The sequence below is a fragment of the Heterocephalus glaber genome, unplaced genomic scaffold, assembly GCF_053883595.1.
Source record: "Heterocephalus glaber isolate CG9 unplaced genomic scaffold, H.glaber_assembly_v1.0 deba00001673, whole genome shotgun sequence".
Lineage (NCBI taxonomy): Eukaryota > Metazoa > Chordata > Mammalia > Rodentia > Bathyergidae > Heterocephalus > Heterocephalus glaber.
Genome location: NW_028258410.1, coordinates 21252420 through 21276635, shown reverse-complemented (window position 1 = coordinate 21276635; position 24216 = coordinate 21252420). Strand labels below are relative to the sequence as shown.

The following is a 24216-nucleotide window of genomic DNA, read 5'->3' as shown; positions in this document are numbered from 1 at the left end:
TGGTTTATGAATTCTCATTAAAATAGTTTTAATTGGCAGAGTCAGGGGTGCCTTTGGGAACTAGTGAAAACCCCAGAAAAGTGCAAACACACACGCACACGAACACACGCACAGGACTGAATATAATGTCAAAGTGTTGACCAAGTCCCAGGCATGGTGGTCCATACCTATAATCCCAGCACTCGGGAGCCTAAGGCAGGAGGATTGTGGAGAGTTCAAGGCCAGCCTGAACTGCATAGTGAGACCCTGTCTCAAAGACAAACAAACAAACAAAAAGTGTTAACCAATTACTGGAGAAATCAGGACTCAGTGTTGAAAATCCCTGCCCTATTTTAAAATTTCCATTGTACAGGTATAAAAACTGAGGCCTGGAGAGGCAGTGCTTTCGTCAGGACCATGGAGAGCATGTGAGACGCTCGCTGTCATCACTCCTAGTCCTAGTTGCCATTGAAATCACGGCTGGGAGCCCGGTGCTTCCGATTTCATTCCACTCACACAGGATCCGCTCCACTTCTGCCTCTAGGCCCCTGTTCTGTGAGCTCAGACCAGGCACATGGCCACGCTGAGCTTCCGTCTCTACGTTGGCACAGCAGAGTCTGCTCTGAGCCATTGAGGGCAGGGGAGGGTAGGAGTTGATCATGAGATCCCACACCCTGCTCCTTTGAATTCTAACTTCTAAAGTTCAGAGCATGGGGGAGGCATCTGATGTTGCACACTCGTTTTCTGGGTCACTTCAGGGTCAGAAGTGTCCCCCCTCACCTTTATCCAGAGGCTCCCTGAAAGAATGGAGGCTTGCTGGGATAGGTAGAGAAGTGACTCCAGGTGGATCTTTCTGCACCCCCCAGCAGATTCCCTCTGTCCTCTGAAGCCAGGCACTTTTACCTCTAGGGGTGGAGAAGGCAAGAACCAAACCTAAGAGACATCGCACCCCTAGAAGCCAGGTCCACAAGCAAGAAACCTCACAGGTGTTGGGTCTCCATTAGCTTGCATATTAATCATTTTGTTCATCTTTTCTTTCTTTTCTTTCCCACTTGATTTTGTTCAATCCTCTCTGGTCTGTATATCATACCCTTGATTATGGTGCAAGTAAACATTCTCTGTTTTATTCAGCACAAATGCAGTAGCTCCAGGGCACATGCTGCTATTTAAGTTTATTAAAATTAAATGGAATTTTAAATTCTAGGTTTGTAGTGACAACAGTCACATTTCAAGTGCTCACCTGCCACACGTGACTGGTGTCTACCATTTTGGACCAAGCAGACAGAACATTTCCATCATCATAGAAGAGTCTGCTGTACAGAAGTCCTCTAGGGAATCAGAGACCCTTGGGACAGTAGGGTTTCCACTGAATTTCTAGGGCAAACCCATGGAACACTCTCAGCCTGAGTTTGTTTCTCTGCAAATTGGGAATAATCATTTTGGGATGTCCAAGTCCTAGAGGGTTCCATTAGAATAAATGTACACAAAAGCATTTTGAAATGTGTACTTGATGGAGAGTTATCTTAGGTATGAGGCTATGAATAAATCTGTGCTTATTCATAGCTCTATTTTGTGAAATTTAACAACAGATATATATTTTTTAAAAGAAAGTTATCTTTTGAGTGGAAAATTAATGTATTTGGTGAAATTCTTAGGTTATACTTTTCCTGAGAAAGAATAGATATTTAATTATTGTGTAGCAGAAATATGGCTTCTTCCAGCCTGGCTTTTCCCCCCTTATAGCTCACTTGAACCTTTTGCCTGGATATCTGTGAGACGTCTGTTTAGGCCTCAGGTCTATTAACACAACCACAGTACATCTCAGTGTTGATAAAGCTGTGTAAATCTTTTTGTGGAAGACAATATGTTCTTTCAGTCCGCACATGTTTTAGTTTTTTGTCTCAGAGAAGTTTTCTTCTATTGAAGATTCTAGTATTTTCTGTTTTGTGTTGTCTTCTCCTCCAGGGATACCAATTGTGCAGATATTGGATTCCCTTTAACTTCCATATTGATCATTTTTCTTCTTCTTGTCCACTGCATTTTGTTCAATCTTCTTTAGCCTGCATGTCATATCCCTGATTATGGCTTAAATAAACATTCTTGCTTTTATTTATTTAATTATTTTGCTGTTTCTAATATGGATTTTATAATCTAAGGGCTTTACTTTTCTTTTTTTACTGAGCACTTCTTTTTTATCTCTCTCTACTTCTTTTCTTCCCCCCTGGTTCTGAAGATCAAACTCCAGGCGTCACACTTGCTAGGCAAGTGCTCTTCACTGAGCTACAACCCTGGCCCCTTTAGACCTTTTTATTTCTTGCTCTGAAACTTGTTTTAGAAAGGTTATCAGTTCTCTAACTTTTTTTGGTTTTGGTTTGGGTTTTTTTTGTACCGGGGATCGAACTTGGTTTCTTGCACTTGCATAGCAGGCGGCGAAGCCACTGAGCTACATCCCCAGCCCTCTAACGATTTTCATACTTCACAGAGAACTAGCTGCTGAACACTTTCTCTTACTCCCGAACAACGCTTCTAGGGTGGGCCCTTTGTTTACTCTTCATCTAGGTTCCTGCTCATCTCATTGCTCACACTATCTCTTCATAGACCCTGTGGCAGGTGCACATCACAGAACTGGCTCCATGGATGCCTCACTTGGCTCACTCTGGTCCTGGCCCTCGAGGGGAGCAAGGACAGGGTGGAAGTGGGCAGTTGGTCACAGTGCCTGATTCAGCCCAAACCCTGCCAATCAACCCGGATACACTCACTGTTTTGCTTACAGGAAGCTTTATAATCTCCCCACCACAGAAATCCCACATTCCTAGGCTTAGCCAATACATTAGCACAGGGATTAAAGTCTACAGGCCAAGCATGCAGAGGTGGGGAGGGAAGGAGGGAAAAGGAAAACGCCATGTCAGGTGGTTAATTTTTGAGCTGGGGAATGATTTCCTGGCAGACACGAAGCAGCCTTCTCTCTAATGCCCAGCTTGCTTGTCCCTTGCACCCAGGAGAGAAAAGAGAGAGTCTGTCTCTTCTTCAGGCCCAAAGGCAGGGGCTTTCAGGACACTGTCTCCTCCACTACTGTCTCCTTCCCTGGCCCCTGCTCTTCTGGGCTGTAGCAGGTATGTTGCCAGGGGCTGGGCTGTGACTGGGCTCTTGGCAGGTGCCAGTGGCCCCTGCCAGGTAGAGAGCCGGCCAGCCTTTCGTGGAACAGGCCCGAGGGCAAAGCCCACAGTATAGTGGTGCCTTCCTTCCACTTCCTCAAGGTGCACTCCCCAGAGTGCATAGAGCAGGCCTGAACTTGGAACTGCAGCTGGCAGAAGCAGCATCAGCTCCATGGTGTCTTCTGCCAGCCCAGCCAAGGCCACCCCTCCAGAGCCATGCAGAGTTTGCAGCCTTGGGACTCAGCACCCGCCACTGGGGTGTATGATCTTGGCCCAGCCACTGCCCTATTCTGACCTCAATTGGCTCGCAGATAGGGCAGGAACGATGGCATCACAGACTCACCACAGTGGTCTGGGGCCCCAAGAAGCAGAGCTGCAGGGATCCATGGGAAGAGCAGGGGACAGGGAACTGGAGATGGGGGTTGAAAACTAGACCTGATGTCAAGAACCAGAGTATCCTAGGGGCTATTCATTGACACTGGATGTGAGAGTCCCTGAGTTTGAATCCTGCTTCTACCGTTTTGTAGAACAAGTGATTTAATCCTGTTTCTCAGTTTCCTCATCTATAAAAGGAGAGTGATGATAATAATACTGAGAAAAATTCCAACCTCATAGAACTCTTATTGTGATGACTGACTGTGGCAGTGTAGACTGAGCACTGGGAGCAGTGCATGGCACAGAGCCAGATGCCCACACCCTTCTCCCCATGAGCTTGCTGACTGTGAGCTCATCTCTTGCCCCTTTACATTAGATGTTCCATCCCAAGATCCCCAAGGCACTTCCGGTCTGTCATTTGGGGATGAAGTCAGTGATTCTAGGTGCTATGCAAATACCAATGCACATCACATGCAGGCCTAGAGGTGACAAGAGAGAACGCAACAGAACCCTGTGTGCGAGGCCAAGAAACATCTTGCCTGGAACTGCCACTTGGAAGCTGGGGGCTAATGACAGCAGCTAAGGCCAAAGGACAAGGCCAGGAGGAGTTACACAGTCCCACATGCAAACCCAGCTCCACCCTGTACAAGCTGCAAGCTTCTGAAGGAAGCTAGGGTGTTAGTAGGCCCTCTTTGGAGAACACCGGAGGGGGATGAAAAGGCATGTGGATGTGGCCATTCTTCAATGGTGGGTGATAGTGGGATCATTTCTACCCCAGCCTCTTGAGCAGCTGCCTCTGTCACCACAGTGCCACATCACAGGTATGGGAGGTGACTGCATGCGCTGAGCACTTACTACATACCAGGCCTGGTTCCCTGGGTTCCTTTATTGAACTCCACTCAGCTCCAGGAGGCAGCTACACATCCCTGTACAGGTGGCTCAGTTTACCATGGCTCTGAGAATCTACAGGAGTCACTCAGAGTCACTCTGCCTCAGTGTAAAGGACAGGAGAGAATAGTGAAGGCTCAGTGCGTGCCAGGTGCTCAGCCACGCTTTGGCACATATTACCTCACTTGCTCACCACCACAGCCCTGGGCACAGAGAGGTTCGGTGGCTTCTCTGCACACATGTGCACATCTAGCAAGGGACAAAGCCATGCTCCTGCCATCGTAGTCTGAGCCCAGGGCCTTGGCCTTGCTTCTTCTGCGATAAGAAGCACAGTGTAGGGCACTGCCAGCATTTACCAGGCACTTGCTCTGCACAGGTTCTGTGTGCATTAAGCCCCTTATGGCTTCTGTGCCTTTAGTTCCTCCCCTCTACTAAGTTCTCCTGGAAGAAATCAAAGGATAGACGCCTGCTCCACAGAAAGTGCTTTGCAGCTCTTGCCCATCCTGCCTAGGTCTGTTCCTTTAGGACTTGCCAAAGGGAGAGACTGGGGCCACCAACGTCCATCTGGGCCCGAGACATCATCAGGGAGGAGGTGGTGGGAAGAGGGGATCGTTCCCAGGAGACCTCTGGGCCCAGCCGCCTGCGTCCTCTACCCTGCTCTGGAGCCAGTGTTAGACCCCTGGACTCATTAGCAGGTGTTCTGACAAGTTCAGGCTCTGGCAGCCACTCAGTAAAAGTGTTCCCGGGGTGGCTCACACCCTGCGGCTGCCAGGCCTCAGTAATCATTCACGAGCTGGCAGGTGGGTGGGGATAGGTTCCCGGCCCAGCAACACCCATGCCCGACTCAGCCCCGAGAGGACACAACACAAGCTTTGGGGAAAAGAAGCTGACTCACTGTGTGACCTTGGGCAGCTGTTTCCCCTCTCAGTGCCTCGGTTTCCCTGGATGTCCAACAGCTCCTTCAGCTCCCAGTGTGGAGCAGGGGGGTAGCATCTATAGGCCCTGCTCCTCTCGGACAGGGGAGGCCTGGCCTTTCGGGAGCCTCTCCCAGGCTGGAGTGGAACCCCACCTGAAGTCACCTGGTGAGATGAGCCTTCACAGCCCGTCTAGAGGTGGGAGTGGTGGTGCATGCCTGTGATCTCGGCACTCTGGGTAGCTGAGACAGGAGGATCACAAGTTTGAGCCTAGCCTGGGCAATTTAATGACTTAGTGAGACCCTGCCTAAAAAACCAAAAGCAAACAAACGAACAAAAAACCCTAGACTTTTCTAGAGGGCCTCGGTGAGCAGGGGCCAGAAGTCAGTGTCCTGGGCGAGGCTGCCTTCAGGACTGAGGAAGGTCACTGGCTGTCCCCTGAACACCACTGTGTTCTCGCCTCATGACCCTCGCACCTGCTCTTCCCTCCTCCTGGAATGCTTTTTCTCTGCAGATGCCCAGGCTCACTCCTTCACCTCCTTCCGGTTTGTGCTCAAATGTTCCTGTTCCAGTGCAAGCTTCCTGACTCTTGAGCTTGCCCCGCCCAGTCCTCAGCTCGCTGCTTGTTCTCTCCATGCACACAGTGTTGCCTGACGCACTGTAGCACACCTCTGTATCCACTGGTCTGTTCTTTTGTCTCCCCCTCTAGAATGTCATCAAGCACGAGAACTTGTGACTGGGGTTCACCACCACGTCCCCTTGGAAGAGTGGCTGGTGCCTAAGAGGTTCTCACTTAATACTTTTTGACTGACTATATGGGTCCTTTGAGGACAGTGCATGGCACATGGGAAACACTGAAGAAAGAATTGTTTTGATGCCATATTTCTCCAAGACCTGTTTATTAAGCACGTGCTGTGTGCCAGGAGCTGAGGGTACAAGGATGAACTTGACAGACAAGGCGTCTATTTGTACCTCACTATTTGCAGGAACTTTAGGATCCTCAACACTGCCCCATCTGTCCCATGAGGAAAGTGAGGCTGGAAGAGCAGTGCCTTGCTTCCCCTCACAGAGCAGAGTCGCTAGGGCCACATCCTGTGCTGCCCCCGCTTCTGGGCACTGAGGTCTGCCTGTCCCATCTCCATGTCTCTGCAGTTCAGTCATCCCATGCTGCCCAGCGCAGCCGGCCCGACCCAGGCATCCTCGGAAACTGGGGGATGGGAATTGGCCCCTGCTGCTGGCCTGGCCTGCAGAGTCCCCAGCCCCCTCTGACACTGAGCCTGCATTGCTCACAGTCCCTGGGCTCTGGAATTTGGGCCAAGAATAAGAATGACACATGGAGTGGGATGAAGAGAATGAAGCTGTGTTATGGACACGCACCAACTCCCCACGAGGCATGCGATCATCATGCACAGCAAACATGGACCAATCAAAATAAAGACTAAAAAAGAAAAAGAAACGAAGCACTGATACATGCCACAACATGGATGCACCTCAAAAACACCATGCTAAGTCAAAGAAGACCATCACAAAAGACCACAGGAGGCATGATACCATTATAGGAAATGTCCCGAATAGGCAAACTCAGAGACGGAAAATCGACTAGTGGTTGTCTAAGGCTGGGGGGGTGGTAACTGTGGTTTCTTTGGGGGATAATGAAAATGTTCTGAAATTAGACTACCTGCTGCTTGTACAACTCCGTAAATAGACTAAAAACCATTGAGTTGTACATTTTATTGTGTGTAAATTGTTTCAATAAAGTTATAAAGAAAAAAAGAACAAGAACACTAAGGGAATTCCTGTTGAGACTTTTCTCTGAATAAGCACTATCTCATTTAATCTTTCCAGCAGCCTCTCGGAAGTGAGCTTTATTCCATTTTGGGGGAGGAAACGGAGGCCCAAAAAACCTGGAGCCCATTGAGTAAAGGGAGGATCCTGGTGGCCTCAGGAACCAGCCCCACCCCCTCTAACACACTGCAGACTAGCAAGCCTATGGGCTCATTTCTAACAGCCCGTTATACAATCGATTAGGTGTCAGGCATGGCCCTAAGCATCTTAGATGTATGAGCCAAACTTCTCAACATCCCTGCTAGGCGGGTGCTATCAGTACTCTCATTTTACAGAGGAGGAAACTGAGGCACAGAGAGGTAAGTAGCTTGGCCATAGTCACAGAGCCAGGCAATGGGAGAGCGACCTGGAGTCCAGGAAGCTAAAGTCCCTACTCTCACAATCTTATCCCTCCCCAACTCTCCCATAGAAGTGAGTCTGGGGGACACACTGGCCCGGGAGAGGCAGGCTCCTTTTCCAGAAAAAGAAAACTGAGGTCTGAAACAAGTTCCATCCCCAAAGCAAGAAAAACATCAGGAGCAGGAAAGAGTCAGGTCTTCCAGGCTCACTTTCAGATTAGTAGGGCTGACAAGGTCCACTCAGAATGGTGCTTGGAGCCCCCAAAAGGAAGAGGTCTCAAACAAGCACCACATCAGGCCTCTGCCTGGTGCCCAGGCCTGGAGCAGCCCAGATGTGGGCAGAGCAGACAAGTCTACAGGACTCACTGCCCAGTGAACCCAGCCTTTCTGTATTTTATAGCAGAGTGGCTCCATGGGGAATTCTCCTGAATGCTTCTTCCAGGGAAGTCTGAGGGGCTACAGATGGGGGGGGCAGGAAGTAGTTAAAGGGCCAGGAAGAATTTTCCCTCCTCCCTTCTACCCTCACCCCAGGCCCCAGAGCCAATAGCTTTCAGTGCTGGTCAAGAGAGGAAGGTACAAGGGCGATTGTAAGGCCAAGGGACAGCCCAGGCCGTGGGAGGAGGAACAAGGCTGTCTTTTGTTATTTTCCCAAGGGGAAGGCACTTTCCCACCCATAAAGAGCCCAGGGGGCAGAGGACTGGCCAGCTTCGTGGGGTTGAGCTAGAACTGGCATCTGGGGAGGGCTTCATGGAGCCTGGGATGCTCCCTACATCTCCTTCTCCTTCTTTGTTTTTTCAGAGCTGGGCATGGAACGCAGGGCCTCGAACATGCTAGGCAAGTGTTCCTCCGGAGCTGCACCCTCAGCCTCTCCTCCCTCCCAGGCCCTCCACAGCCAGGCAGTGTGCCCACAGCATGTCCCTCAAGGAACCCATGATGGCACCTGCCCTGCAGGGCTGAATGAATGGCACCAAGGGTATCCGAAGCCTGCGCATCCTCAGTGGGGGGCTGTCCTGTGCATTGTAGGGTGTATAACCGAACCCCGGGCTTCACCTATGAGATGCTGGTAGTGCCACACCTTGGTTGCAACAATTGAAATTGTCTCTGGATATAGCCAGTGTCCCCTGGGAACAGATGTGCTTGAGACATAGCAGGCGCTGGGCCAGGGAAGGCAGCCAGGAAATTTGGAGCTTTGTGTAAGCATTCTCTGTCGCTATCCTACCTACTTTATCAGATGAAAAAACTGAGGCACGGACATTAAGTACCTGGCCAGAGGTCACATGGTTGGTCAAAGTCAGGATTTGAACCCAAGCAGTGAGACTCAAACTCCCCTCCCCCATGCTCGACACCTCCTCAAGTCCAGGCTCCAGAAAGCTCCCGTGTCTGAATGGTCATCTCTCTTCAGGAAAGCCTTCCTCAATGTCCTCACCCTATCCTGCATAGCTGCTCCTTCCCCTTTGCCTCTCCTGAGCCAGGAAGGAGCATGAGCTTTTAATGAGGCAGGAGCTCATCAACATGAGCTCACCATGCATGCGAGGGCTGTGGGGCTGTGGTGTGCCAGGCGTGTAGCTTCACCTCGCTGAGCCTCGTCCTTCTCTTCTGTAAAATGGGTCCATCAGCCCTGAGTCATACAATAGGGCTGAGGACACAGACTTTGGAGCCAGAATGCTGGGGTTTGAATCCCAGCTCAACCACTTCCCAGCTGTGGGAGCTTGGGGCAGTGACTGAATCACCTCGGGCCTCAGTTCCTTTATCTGCATCCACAGATAATAACTGCTGTGCCCCAGAGCCCTGAGGAGCATCAATGAGCCAAGAAGCATATCCTGAGTGCTTGGAACCTCACCCAGGCCTGAGGACATTCTAGAGGGTCAGTGGTAGTTCTTACGAAGGCCCTGGGGTGAGAGAAGAGGGTACATGGCCCAGGACATCAACAAACTTGAGCTTGCTTCCTATAGCCACTCCGGGACTGACATTTTCCTGGAGGGGAGCTTAGTGTGGCTGAAGATAAATCTATCCAGCTTGCTGATAACCCTCTCCCCAAGGGGATGGGAGCAAAAAGGAAGGGAAGGGAACCCTGCCAGCTGGGTAGCAGGGATATGCTGGCCTCTCAGGGCCTTCTCCAATGTCATAATCCAGTGGGGACCACCCCTCCTCCTCTTCTTCCTCCTCCTACAAATTTCAGGGACAAGCAGGCAGGGCAGAGAGACTGGAACCCCTATTTTGCAAAAAATAGCAACAGCAGTGATGCTTTCCTGAGCACCTACTGCATGCCAGGCCTTCTGGCTTTCCCAGCAGATGCATTTCATCAAGCCCACTTTACAGATGAGGAAATCGAGGCTCATGGGAGGGGAGCAGTTTGCCAGGAGGCAGTGTGAACTTGTGTGTCTTGGGCTCCTGGGTGGAGCAGTTGGGGCACACATGTGAGACTTGTTCCTGGGCCCAGCATACCTGGCCCTGGCTGGGGTGCCGACTCTGGGTCTTCAAGGTCTGGGGTGTCAGGAAATCCTGTGATCTGTCCAGAGGGCATTGTCCCGTGGAGCTGGGTCAGGAAACACGATCTTGCTCCCTATGGCGTCCCCAGGAACCCTGTTTACACACCTGGCAGGACTCAGAGAAAGCAGAAAGTTGGCAGGGGCTCAGAGGAACAGCTCAGCGGCCAAGGGCTCAGTGCACCCACTTGGGTCCAGGCAGCAAGTCAAGCCTGGTAGGGAGGACTTACGGGGGCTGGGATGAGTGCTCTGGGACCACCACACTGAGATAAAGTCCCTTCGTTCCCACTCCGGGCCTCAGTTGTCCCAGCTGAAAAAAGAAAAGGCTAAAAACATTGATTTTGGCTCAAATGGTCCACAAATCCAGACACAATCTGAGATTTTAAAAAGCAGATGTGTCCTGAAACTCCAAGTTCACTCATTCAGTGCTTGTTTGCTAAGTGCATACTATGCGCTAGATGTTGTTCTAGATCAGGGGGTTGCCAACAAGACCATGACAGACATGGACCCTGCCCTTAAGTTGCTCATAGCCCCCTGGGAGAGGCAGACGCTGAACAAAGAAATGATCCTTTCAGACTGAAATTAACAAATGCCATGAGAGCAATAAAACGGGAAGCTGTTTCAGAGAGTATTTTGTGGGATGAGGAGGGCAAGTGTGCTTGCAAAGGAGTCACCAAAGAGAACTCCTAGGAGAAGCTGCCACTGGCGCGAAGCCTAAATGACCAGAGAAGGTCAGGAGCAAAAGCATTCCAGGGAACAACAAGTGCAACGCTGAGGCAGGAAGGATCTGAAGAACCAAAGGGCCTATGAGGCTGAAGCACAGGGAGAAGGGGGAGGGGGTGTGGGCGGCAGCACTAATCATGATTCCTAGTTTCTGTCTTTGATGCTCGGACATCCTGGAGGGGCTGCACCTCTCAGGGCTAGCCAGGCCCTAGAGATGGTAACCCATTAGGCTGCGAGCAATGCTTTCCTATGCAAACCAGACAATCCAGACTCCCTCTCTGCCTACCCTTGTCACCCCAGGGCTAGGTACCAGACCACGAGAGAGGTTCCTATGGCCCAGACCCCCTCAGATTATCCAGTGTTCCCAGGAGTACCCATCCTTCCTCTCTGCATCTCGCCCCATTCCACTCCAATGCTAGACCCACCCAAGGCAGAAAGCCCTCTTGGCTTGCCAGCCTGACCCCAGAGCCTTATGGTAACCGCACAGCCTGTCCCATCACTGGATCCCCTGCACCCAACCTCAGCTCTCAGATGACCCTGGGATCATTCCCAGAGTGCACCTGCACAGAGAGGTAAATACTCTTTCCCTGAGTCACACAGCTTATCAGGGTAGGGACCAGAGATGAGCTCATACCGAAAGGACTCCAAAGCCTGTAATTTCTTCACCAAGCCCAGATCTCTCGGGAACATAGAGGTTTGCATCCCAAGAATGGAGAGCTCACAGGTTGAGTCAGGCCTGTGAATTGTGGGCAATTAGCATGCCCGAGTTCAGGGCAGAGATGGGGCTGCACTGGCCACTCTCCTCCTGGAAGCAGCAGTCTGGGAATGGTCCTGCCACAGACTCGCTTCCTATTGCTGCTGTAACAAATTCTCCCAAATGTAGGGATGTAAGGCAACGCAAGGGTTTCAGTGACACTGCTTCAGAGGTGAGAAGTCTGACCTCATTTTTACTACACTAAAGGTAAGGTGTCAACAGGTTGGTCCCCCCGGGAAGCTCCGGACCGGAAGAGGCTCCACACTTGTGCCTCCACAGCCTGGAGGTCGCCTGCATCCCTTAGACATCATCTGGTTCCCTTCTGGCTCTGCCTCCTCCTGTCAGGACCCTTGTGAGTGCACTGGGCTGGCAAGATGATGCACTCATCTCCCTCCCAGACACAGCGAGGCACACAGGCTCGGGACCTGGGCCACCATCTGCAGTGATGAGGACACCACGGAGCAGGGGCCGGCAGCCAGCCTCACTCACACGCTTGTCAGAGGAGGAAGAGGAGTCCTAGTAGTTAGCAGCAGCATGAACATTGCTTAACTTCTCTGTGCCTCTAAAGATAATCACTATTGCTATTTCTTTAGGCTGCTATGGAAAGTAATGGGCTAAAATGTGTAATTCTCAGAACAGACCCACCCAGGGGATAGAGGCTCTCTCCACTTCCCAAATGAAGAGACTGAGGCCCAGGAACTCCAGGAGTCCTCTTCTCTTTGTCATTTCCAAATCCAGCATACCCAACTGCAAGGTCCAAGCGCTTTCCATCATGTAACTTCTCAGAGACTCGGTTTCCTGGTCTGCAAAACGGGAGCACTAAGGCACACCTTCAGCATTGAGTTCAAAGGAGACATTTACGGTACAGGCACCAGAGATTAGATCTCATGGAACCCAGATAGTAAACAGGAAGACACGGTGGTCATTTGCAAAGGAAGAATTTGAGGCCCAGGGAAGGAAAGCAGCCTGTTCAAGTTCACAGAGCAAGCCTATAGAATGAGAATCCAGCTCTGACCCCAAAGCCTAAGACTGGGAATGCAATGACCTTTATGCTGGAATCGGGCACATGTCAGAAAGAAAGACCCTGACCTTTCAGGTGTACTCTATCCCCTGAGGAGATCCTGATCCCAGGACAAGTCTGCCATGGGCCCAGATGCAAACTAGAAAAGGGCTCTTTCTCAGATGGCACCAGGGCACAGTGTGGCACGGGGTGCAGGCTGGTTCAGCCTTGCTCATCTCCTCATGGCCCCTGTTCAGTGCACAACTTACACAGCATCCTGTATCAGCTGCACCTAGAACGTCCCCAGACTCCTCCTCCTCCTCAAAGCAGCCTTACACTTGCTGTGACCACCACTTTAATTTGCTCCCGGTGGATGCAAGGCAGGAAAAGGAGCCAAACTTTGAAAACAGATGGGGCCAGTGCTTCTCTGCAAGCCTGTTTTAACAGTCCTGTCTGTGCCCACCAGCTATCCAAGACCACTCCCCAGATCTCCAGTTCCCAAGATAGCCACCCTTGGAGGCAGACCCCGACAGCCTCTTGTTTTCCGGAGCCTCAAGTGGATCCCCAGTGGCCCTGGAGATTCCGGCTGCTGCTTTCCAGGCTTCGGCTCCCTTCTTCTCTCCATCCTGGCCAGAAGACGGAATGCAAGGACAGCTCCCCCAGGACCTGCTCTACACTTGACAGCAGCCTCTCTGCAGACCAGCTCCTCTCTCAACCACAGTGACTCCTCGGACATTACACTAGTGGAATCTCTGGTCTAGAGATGTCACCAAGGTGAAAACCAGGCCCAATGAGGGACAGTGCCCTGGCTCAACACCATTCAGCATGTGGCCTTTCTGACCGTCTTTCCTGATCTATTACCTACAGTTTTCCAAAGCTTTATAGGATTCCATATGTGTAACACAGCCTGTACTGGTGGCTCAGAATGCCTGAGTGACCTAGAGACTCAGAAGTGGCCAGAGCCTGGGAATGGGGCAGATGCTGCAGATACTTACACTGGAGCTGCATTTTTGCCCAGAGAGAACATTTTAAAGTTAGACCCCAGCCTTTGGGGGCAGTGCAGGTTGGGGCAAGGTAAGAGCAGCCTTGCCACTGCCTGCACGTAGCAAGACCTTTGTCAGCAAAGAACAGGGCAGTGCTCTCTGAAGGTGCTTTGCTCACATCGCCCCTCAGGGGAGAAACATGTCAGTTCTTAACATTGCCCAGAATATAACAAGGGCAATTCTACAGGGTGTGAGGAGATTCCATGTGGGAGGGGGCTTCAGGAATGCCAACAGAGATTTGGAAGGAGCTCAAACTCCCCAGCCCCAGCAGAAGGACCAGCCTCCTGAGGGGAGGCCCTGCTTTATCAGCCACTTCAAGGCAGTGACATCTAGGCCACACAGAGCCCCCACCAGGGACCTACAGGGCACACGGAGTGGTCCTGGCTGATTTATGACCAAGGGAAGCATGTAAAGCACAGCAGTTAGAAGCAGACACTGTATTGTGGCTTTGGAGCAGCTGCATGACCTTGAGCAAGTCACCCAACCTTGCTGAGTTTCCGTTTCCTCACTTGTCCACAAGGAATGCAGATAGCAGTTGCCTCCCAGGTTGTGGGGGACACTGTATGGGACAGTACTCGAGAAGCTAAGCTCTAGCTTGGTGTCAGCAATAGAGGAAGAGCCAGGTGGTCAGGAGGACACGTTCTTATCAGGCTGATGGCCATCACAGGGGCCACTGCACTCATGGCTGCCACTGCAGTCCCACCCCACCTGTGCACACCTCAGGGCAAGACGCAGAGGACCAGCCCATGCCCAGTGCTGCTGTCTGCCATTGGAAGTGTCACTCTTCTCTCCAGGGACCCTCAGACAGCCCGGGGCTCCAGCCCCTCACTCAGGAGTCTGCCCTGAGTCAGGATCTTGCCAGAGCATGGAACAGGAGCAGCTGTCAACTCCCCTTGGGGACAGAGATCCTATGCCCTGTGAGTCTCCTTCCCCAGCTCTGCCTGAGTCAGAGGCTCCAGCTCAGGCGCATCCTTCCCCCTCTCTTCCACCAAGATGCTGCAACAAGCCTTAATCCACTTCTCACATCTGTCCCAGAAGACAGGGTGGTGACCAGCCTGTGTTAAAGAGAAGGAAAGTGAGGCCCGAAGAGGAAAGGAGGTTGGCTCAAGGACCCTGGTGGGTAGACCTCTTGGGATGAGTCTCAAAAAGTGACCTAACCCTTATTCTATCATTTATCTTTTTTCTGCCAAATCAAGAAAGTCTGATAGCTTAGATAATTCCCCACCACTGAAAGTGCTGTCTCAGTCCCAGTGGCCCCAGTAACCTGTTACCACCGCCTCACTCCGGGTCCCCAAGGAAGCCAAGTCCTCCTGAACTCCCCTTTGTCTCAGTGGACCAGGACATTGGTAAATGACACCTCCTCTTCACTTTCAACTCTGTGAGCGCTTAGTGTCTCACTGAGCGAGCGAAGCAACTTCTCAGGTTAGAGGCGGCTTCTGAGCCTGGTGCCTCTCACAATGCCCCACGGCGGGGGGCGGGCACAGGTGAGGCACCCGTGGGGACCTCTAACACCATTTTCATCCAGACTCCTGACCCTCAGCTTGCAGCTTTTGATCTTCAGAGATGATTGGTTTGGACGTGCAGAAAGAGCGAGAGCTCCGGATTCTGACAAGCCAGAGTCCTCTCCTCCCTTGTCCCTTGCTGTGTGACTCTGAGCATGCCACTTCTCTCAGCCTTGGTTTTCACCTCTGGAGAATGAGGGTAGATCATCTTCTCCTCTGAGGGCCACAATGAGGATTTTAAAAGGTGATGCACCTAAGGTACAGCCTCACCCTAAGTAAGCACACATTTAACCTTCGCTGTCCCTGCACCTAAGGAGCCAGTGTGAGGAAGGCCAGTTACTGTGTACTGGGCTTGGTTCTAAGGGATTACATATGTTGCTTCATTTATATTCACCACGAGGCTGTGGATTGATACTATCATTTCCCCCATTCTTACATATGAGTAAATTAAAGTTCAGAGAGGTCAAGTGACTTGCTTCAGGTCGTACAACTTGACAGCCTCATTCTGACCGGGGAGAGAAAGGTGCAACGCAGCGCTAAATACATAGTACTTAGAGCTCAGAACAAGTCAGTTCCTGGACGTGGGAAGATCCCGAAGGCGAGGTGGGACACAGGGTAGCAAGGCATCAGGAAGGAGAGCCTGGCGCTCCCAGAGGCAGGTTAGAGGGGAGGGAGCTCTCGATCCAGGAAACCTGCGGTGCCCTGCCGGAGGAAAGGGTCCGGCCACGGCGGCAGGGCGCAGGCCGGGAGGCGTTACCTTGGGCGGCAGGGCGAAGACCACCGGCAGCAGAGCCAGCGGCGCCAGCAGCAACACCAGCAGGCGCCGCGCGCTCCACACCTTCTTGGTCAGCGCCGCGAGCGCTGCCATCCGCGCGATCCCGGGCGCCGGGCACCCGGTACTGCCCGCTCGCGGCCGGCGGGGGCTTAAAGCCGGGGGAGGGCCTGGGAGGGGACTGGGCTCCGGGACCCGCCCTCCTCCACTCCTCCCCGGGACTGGGAGGCCGGCGGTCTCCTCCCTAGACCGCGGTGGGAAAGTCAGGCGAGGTCCGGGGCGCAGCGACCCAGCCCGCAGGGAGCGCGGCCTTGGGTTTAAGCATCGCCGCTTCCGGCTCGGTGTCCTGGGACCGCTGGCTTAACCTTTCCTCATCCCTGTTTACTCGCTTGTGAAACGGACGATAAGGACCTTGTGGGGATTAAGGCGCTTATTAGTATTACCTGAGTTCAAATCCTGGCTCTGCCACGTAGTGCGTGGCCTTGAGCAACCAATGGAGCTCTGGGCCCCAGGGAGCTCGTGGTGAAAGCGGGAGCGATTTTAACCCTAGGCCCTGCCAGCCATGAGGTTAGTAAATGAGGCGACGCACGTTAAGATGCTTACGCAGTGCCTGGCAGAGCAAGTGCTTAGTGGCGGAGTGGTTACTGCCCTTGATACTGTTGTTCTGATTTCCCCCCAAACTGTGGGCTGGAGTTCCTTCCCCCTGGACAAAGGTGCGGGAGAGCCACCCCTGGGAGACGTGGTTCTCTCATGATTAGCTTTTTTTTTTCTTCTTCTTCATGATTAGCTTTTAAAGAAATTGTCAAGCTGTCTCCTGAAGTGATTGCGCTGTTTTGCATCTCCGTTAGCAGTGTGTAAATAATCCAGTTTCTCCGTGTCCACGCCGCACTCAGTGTGGCCAGTAGTTCTCAGTTCAGTCATTCTGATGGGGCTCTGATGTCTCCCTGGCTTTAATTTATATTTTCCTCATGGCTATGATGTTTAACATCTTTTCATGCCCGCATTTGCCATCTGTGTATCTCTCTGGGTGACCTCCTGTTGTCCTTGACTGTTTTCTAATTGGCTTATTTGGTGGTGAGTTTTCAGGCTTCTTCATATATTCTAGATGCTCAACAGTCCTTTCTCAGATATACGGCTTGCATTTAGTTCTCTCAGTCTGGAGCTTGTCTCTTCTTCCTCTCCACAGGCTTCCCAGAGCAAACATTTTAATTCTGAAGTGCTCACAATGAAATTTCCCTTTGGACCATGGCTTCTGTGTCAGACTCTTCACACAGCCTTGCATACCAGAATTTTTCACATTTTTTTCTAGAACTTTCTGTAACTTGCCCCTATTCTATAAAAACTTCCCATTACCCCATCTTCCAGCCCCTGGTAGCGTCATCCTACTTTCTGGCTCTATGAATTTGACTGATCTAGGTACCTTATTATAATTGGAATCATGGAATCTTTGTCCTTTTGTGACGGGCTCATTTCACTTAGTGTGTCTTTAAGGTTCATCCATGTTGTATCTTGTATGAGAATTTCTTTCCTTCTAAGGCTGAATAGGATTCCATGGTATACATAGACCATGTTTTCTTTATCCATTCATTTGCTGATAGATATTAAGTTATTTGCACCTTTTGACAATTGTGAACAACGCTGCTATGAACGTGGGTGTGTGAATATGTCTGAGTCTCTGTCTACTAGAAGTGGAACTGATGGGTCATAATTCAATGTTTAAAATTTATTTTTATATATTTATTTATATATTTAGGAATGGCCATACCATTTTCCACCCACACCATACCATTTTACATTCCATTCCACTTACATTACAGACCACAAGGGCTCCAATTTCACCACCACCTCATCAACATCTATTTTCTGGGTTTTTTCATAATTGCCGTACTAAACGGTATGAAATGATATCTCACAGTGATTGATGCTGAACATCTTCTCATGTGCTTATTGGCCATCTATATAGCTTCTTTGGAGAAAGTCCTTTGTACCACTTGTATGGTAGGTTTTTGTTGTTTGTATATATATATATGCATCTTATTATATATATTATCACATACATAAATAGATAGATGTTATCATATACATAACTTACTATAGCCTACTAGTATTGTCTTTTTTATTTTTTTGGTATTGAGAATCCAACTCAAGACCTTGCGCTTGCCAGGCAGGCGTGGCACCACTGAGCTACATCCTTGACCCCTGGTATTGTCATTTTACCAGTTTCAATGAAATACTGAAACTTTACTTACCTTTATGTCCCTTTGCCTTATCCTACTTACAATACTGTTTTCAATATATCTTCAACATACATTTGGAACCACATCTGACAATTTTTAAAATATTTTTTCCATTAAGTTTATTGGTACATTTTAGATGTACAACCCAGTTACATTCGTCACTGGGATCTTGTAACTTTACAGGATGTATCTTGGTTCTTGTTTTTTCCCCCTTCCCCTGCCCCCCTTCACCCCGTCCACCCTTCCCTATTTACAAAGACTTTGTTTCCACTTTTTCCTTTTCTCATATTTTTTCCTTTTCCCTTCTTTCCTTTCCTCTACCCCTCCCACTTCCCCTACCCCTTTGGATCTTTTCTTCCTCTTACACAATATCAATTATACATTTTTAAAAAAAATTACAATATCAAGATTTAGAGGACATTACCACAGATTTTACAGAATTTAAAAGGCTATAGAAAGCATATTACAAAAATCTTTTTAAAAATAAATTTGATAACTTCTATGAAGTACCTTGGAAGACAAATTAATGAAACTGACTCTGGAAGAAATATAAAATTTGAATAGCACCTATTAAAGAAAGTATATTCCTAGTTTGAAAACCTACCTATATGAAACAAAAGGCTCATACACATTTTAACTGATAAATTGTATCAAACATTTAAAGCAGGAAAAAGAAGGAACACTTCCCTCATTTTAGGAAATCAACATTGTGCTAATCCTAAAACTGGATAAAGATAAAGGAAGAAAAAAGTATAACACAGATAAAAATTTGTTTAGCAAAACAGACTATTACAAGTCAGATCTGGCAGGATGTAGTAAGTGGTTTTATTATAGGGATGGCAGTGTTGGTTGAGCATTGGAAGATCCACCCCCATAAGTCATCATTTTAACAGAGGAAAGGAAAAAGCCATATGATCCTGTCAGTAGTTGCAGAAAAAGTAATGGACTAAATTCCACAGCTGTTCATGGTAAAAGCTATCAGTAGTTTAGAAGCAGAACAGAATGTTCTGAACAGATAAAAAACATGTACTCCATACTTCCAGTGAGAATGCCTTATATGAATGGAGAAGATACAATGCTTTCTCCCTAAGGTGAGGAACAAGGGCAGATATGCCTACTCTTAATCTGTCCATTAAACTTTGAAACATAGGCCTAAACCAAAATAGTCTGGCAATAAAATGACACAATTAGGATAGGATTGGCAAGGTAGAAGCAAGATCTTTATGTGTAGATGAAATGATCATCTACAGAGAAAATACTAAGAAATCTCTAGGAGCCCCTAGAACTTGTATTTGAATTTAGCAGGATTAGAAAACACAAGGTATATATAACAATTCAGGTCTATGTATACTTGCTATAAATGAAGAATTGGATATTGAAATTTAAAAGTTATGTAGGAATACAAAGGACCTAGAAAAGTAAAAAGAAAAAAAAAACAATGTTGGAAGATGTTTAGTATCTAATTTTAAGACTTCCTCTAAAGCTACAGTAATCAAGGCCATGTTGGTGTAAGGAAAGACATATAGATCAATGGAATAAAACAGATAATCTAGAAATAGAACCACACATATATGGTCCACTGAGTTTTGAAAGATTATTTAACATTAACATTTTATGGAACATAAACTCAACTCAAGAGCAGAGGAAAAGACAATATTTTCAACAAATGGTACTAGAACACCTAGTACCTATATGTAAAAAATTAACCTCAACCCTTTATTTCCATACATAAAAATAACTGAAAGGATCTAGGAACCAAAATATGAAAGACTAAAACTATAAAACTTTAAGAAGAAATTATAAGAGAAATTGTTCATGAATTTAGGGTAGGCAAGAATTTCCTAGGATACAAAAAACATGATGTATAAAAGAAAAAATATATAAATGAGATTCCATCAAAATTTAGAACTTTAAAAGACATCATTAAGATAATGAAAAGTAGTCCTTAAACAGAACATTTTTATAATACATATAACCTATGACCAGAATATATAAAGAACTCTTACAGCTCATTACTAGACAACCCAATTAAAAAGTAGACACAAGAAGATGATAAATAGCCAGTAGAGCACAAGGAAATATGTACAACACTAGAATCAGAAAAATACTAATCAGTACAATAACAAGATCATACACTCATTAGGGAGATGAAGTTAAAAGTTTTAAAAGAACAAATGTCAGCTTAGGTGTGAACCAGTTAGAACTTTCTATTACTGCTAATGTGAATGTAAAGTGATAAAGCCGTTTTGGAAAACAATATAGAAATTTCTTGTATTACTGTTAAGAACCAACAGTTCTGTTCTTAAATTTTTACTTAAGAGAAATGAAAACACATGTTCACAATAGATTTCTACATACAAGTTGACTATCCCTTATCTGAAATTCTTGGGACCAGAAGTGTTTCAGATTTTGGTTTGAAATCCACTAGATCTGCAAAGAATATAGCTACTCCTTTTTTCAGGTTCCTGTCACATGAAGTATTGTTTTCCACCCTTTACCTTTCAGTCTATGAGTTTCTTCTTCTTTTTTTTTTTTTTTTTTTGGTACCGGGGATCAAAGAGTTTCTTTTTGAATTAAGTGTGTTTCTTGTATGCAGCATATTGTTGGATCTTGCTTCTAGACCCATTCTGCCAGTCTATTTCTTTTGATTGGTGAATTGAGACCATTAACATTGATGGTTATAACTGATATATATTGACTTACAATTGTCATGACTTTTTCTTTCTGTTGGATTCTCCCCCCTTTGCATTTAGTTTCTTGTTGTGCCCAATGGATTTATTCTACTGGGCTTCCTGGGGTTGTGATTCGCATTGTCTTTTCCTAGGATATTGTCTAAAATGTTTTGAAGTGCTGGTTTGGTATTCATGAAGTTCCTAAGGTCCTCTTTGTCATGAAAGTATCTTATTTCTCCATCAATTTTGAAAGATAGTTTTGTAGGGTACATCAATCTGGGTTGGAGACTGTTTTCCTTTAGGACTTGAAATACATCACTCCAAGCTCTTCTTGCCTTGAGGATTTGCATTGAGAAGTCTGCTGTGATTCTGATAAGCTTTCCTTTGTATGTGATTTGTTTCTTTTCTCTAACTGCTTGTAGAATTTTGTTCTTCTGTTGGGTTTCTGGAATCTTAACTATTATATGCCTATGTGTAGATTTTTTTTTTGGTACCAGGATCAAATTTGGGACCTTGCCCTTGCAAGGCAGGGAGCAGAACCACTGAGCTAAATCCCCTGCCCCGTGTAGATTTTTTTTTATCAAGACTAATTGGAGTCCTATGTGCCTCACTTATCTGTATGTCAAGTTCTTTTCCCCTGCTTGGGAAGTTTTCTGCCATCACTTCTGTAAACAGTTTTCTTATGTCATCTGCACTCTCTCCTGTTTCTTCACTGACTCTGATCAGTCTTATTTTATTCTTCTTTGCATCATCTAGCAGCTGTTAGATTGCTTTCTCATGGTCCCTTACTATTTTAAAGCAATTTTTCTTTTCCTGGTCACTAATTGCAATCTTATCTTCTATATCTGAAATTCTATCCTCACATTGGCTCATTCTGCTGTGTAAACTTTCAATGAAGTTTTTAATCTCCTGGAAATCTGTTTGCATCTGTTTTATGGATTCCATTTGTTTCCTATGTTGGGATTCCATCATGTTCCTCAGCTCCTCTATTTTTTTTTAAACCTGTGTCCTCTCTAGATTTATTAATCATGTCTTGCACTATGGGCACAATCTCTGTTGTTATCTGAGAAATAATTTCTGATTTCATTTTTTTCAGATCCTCTTTTGTTGCCAGTTCAGGGAGTCCAGGTGGTTGAGTATCAGATTGTTCCATCTTGTTTCCCTTTGGGATTGCTTTAGGTGATCTGGAAGTCTGGTTCTGAGACTTGTTTACATGTCTTCTCATTTCAACGGGGTGGAGCAGGGGTAATGTGTGCTGCTGGCACCCTTAAGGTTCACCTCCTGGGTGCTGGGGGCAGTGGTATGGTGGCCTGGAAGGTTCACCACCTCTGTGCTGGGGTCAGCTCTCCTCCTCCTGACAATTTTTGTTTCAACTGTCAAACATAAGTTAGAACACTCAAGATACTATTGTATCTGGTATTAATAGAGCTTATTATATTAGCTTTCCTTAATGCTTAATATTTTATGAGACATCTTTTTCCATTTTCTTTTTAATTATCAACCTATCTGTGCTTCTATATTTATGTTTCTTGTATACATGTATTGATGAGCTTTGTTTATTTAATCTAATCCAACATTCTCTGATTTTAATTAGAGCATTTAGTCCATTGACATTTAATGTAATTATTTACCTGGTTGGATTTAAGTGCCTCATTTTGCTATTTATTTTCTATCTATCCTATTTGTTCTTTGTTTCTCTGTTCTGTTCTTTCTCTGTTGCCTTCTTTTGTGCCAACTGAATATATTGCCTTTGTTTTCATTCCTGGGATTGAATTCAAGACCTTCACAATAAGCTATATCCTTGGCCCTTTTAAATTTTATTTTATTTTTATTTCATGACAGGGACTCACTAAGTCTCCAAGTCTCTCAGGCGGGGGTCAAATTTTTGATCCTTCTGTCTCAGCCTCCAAGGGTGCTGGAATTACAGGTATGTACTACCAGCACAGCTTTGAGTATTCTACTTATTTTCTGCGTTAATTTTAACCACTAAACAGTTTACCCCAAGCATCACTCAAGAAGCATGTTTGTTTACAGACTGACTATCCCAAGTGTTACTTGGGCAGGTGTCATTTCAACCAGTCAATTCTTGTATTTAATACATTTGATAAAATTGTCATTTTTATATTTCCCTTTATATTATCTTATAAAAATTAATGAAAATACAATTTTGTCACCGTGTATTTAAATAATTGGACTGGTAAGTGGTTAAGCTATTCTTCTGTGTTGTTATTTTAGTGATTAGAGAGTATGACATGCACCTTTATGACAGTCTACTTCAAATGATATTTATCTCAGAACCTTACAAAAGCATCACTCCATTTCCTACTTCCTTTTACCCTTTGTATATTTATAGTCTTTTTAAATTTTTGTATACTATTAACACTAACTTCTGCTAACTATGAGGGGTGATTGCTGAATTTGCAGAAAATTTGTGAGCCAGCTATAGAACTAATGTAAGCTTGAAATCACCCATTATGAAATTATTAACACCACAATAATAATAAAATGCTGTAAATAAGGTATTTTCTAATACAGCCAGTTGTTAAACACTTACAAAAATGCCACTATATAGATTTCACAGTTAATTGTAATAATTTTTAAATACTCTATAATCTTTTATAGATATGTATAAATATACATAAGTAAAAAATAAAGGTATGTTTAAAATAATCTTTTATATTTTCCTAGATATTTACTGTATATCTTTGTTCCTTCCTGAAGATCCAGAATTATTTGTCTTGTCATTTCTTATAGTAATGATCTGTGAGAATAAATTCTGCTTTTGCTTTTCTAAAAGTGTCTTTTTATTACCTTTATTTTTAAGTGTTTCCGTTGGATATACAAGTCTGGATTGACAGTTTTTTTCTTTAAGCACTTTAAAGATATTCTATTATCTTTAAGTTCACATTGTTTTTGGTAAGAAATTAAATGCCATTTGTGTTCCTTGTAGGTAATAATACCTTTTTATTATGACTTTCTGAAAGATATATTTATATTTGACTTTTCAGCATTGTGATTATGATGTCCTTAGGTGTGCTTTTCTTGGAGTATTTATTTTGATGGAGTTTGCTAAACTTCTTCAATCTGTGCATTGATAGCTTTCATCAGTTTTGGTTTGGAATGATTCCAATCATTATCTCTTCAAATGCTTCTTTTTTTAATTTTTTTTGGTACCGGGTATCAAACTTGGGTCCTTGCGCTTGCAAGGCAGGTGGCGGAACCACTGAGCTAAATCCCCAGCCCTCTTCAAATACTTCTTTTTCCCCATTCTCATTCTCCTCATCTTCTAGAATTTAAATTACACTTATGTTTGGTGATGTCTTACAAATCTCAGGGCCTTTCTGCTATATTTTTTCACTATGTGTTTATTTGAGCATTTTATATTTTCTGTTTTCAACTTAATTGGTATTTTCCTTAGCTATGTTGAGTATGCTTTAGACCTAAGCCTGTATTTCTAATACTGTATTTTTCAACTCTAGCATTTTCATTAATTTTTTTTATAGTTTCAAAGTCTCTGCTGAAATTTCTCATTT

General features: G+C 46.3%; 1 protein-coding gene across 5 annotated transcripts in view; it reads right to left on the bottom strand.

Moving 5' to 3' along the window:
* Window positions 1-15917, bottom strand: part of Slc13a3 (solute carrier family 13 member 3) — a 76130-nt gene extending 60213 nt beyond the window's left edge. For 4 of the 5 annotated variants that reach the window (XM_004858105.4, XM_087197776.1, XM_021239085.2 and 1 more), the window contains exon 1: window positions 15760-15917. In XM_004858105.4, coding sequence (XP_004858162.1) covers window positions 15760-15870 — 111 coding nt within the window. In that variant the 5' untranslated portion in view covers window positions 15871-15917. Of the gene's footprint in view, window positions 1-9939; window positions 10265-15759 lie in introns of those variants that run through there. The other variant, XM_004858107.3, reaches the window with a different exon arrangement.
* Between the last annotated feature and the right edge of the window lie 8299 nt (window positions 15918-24216).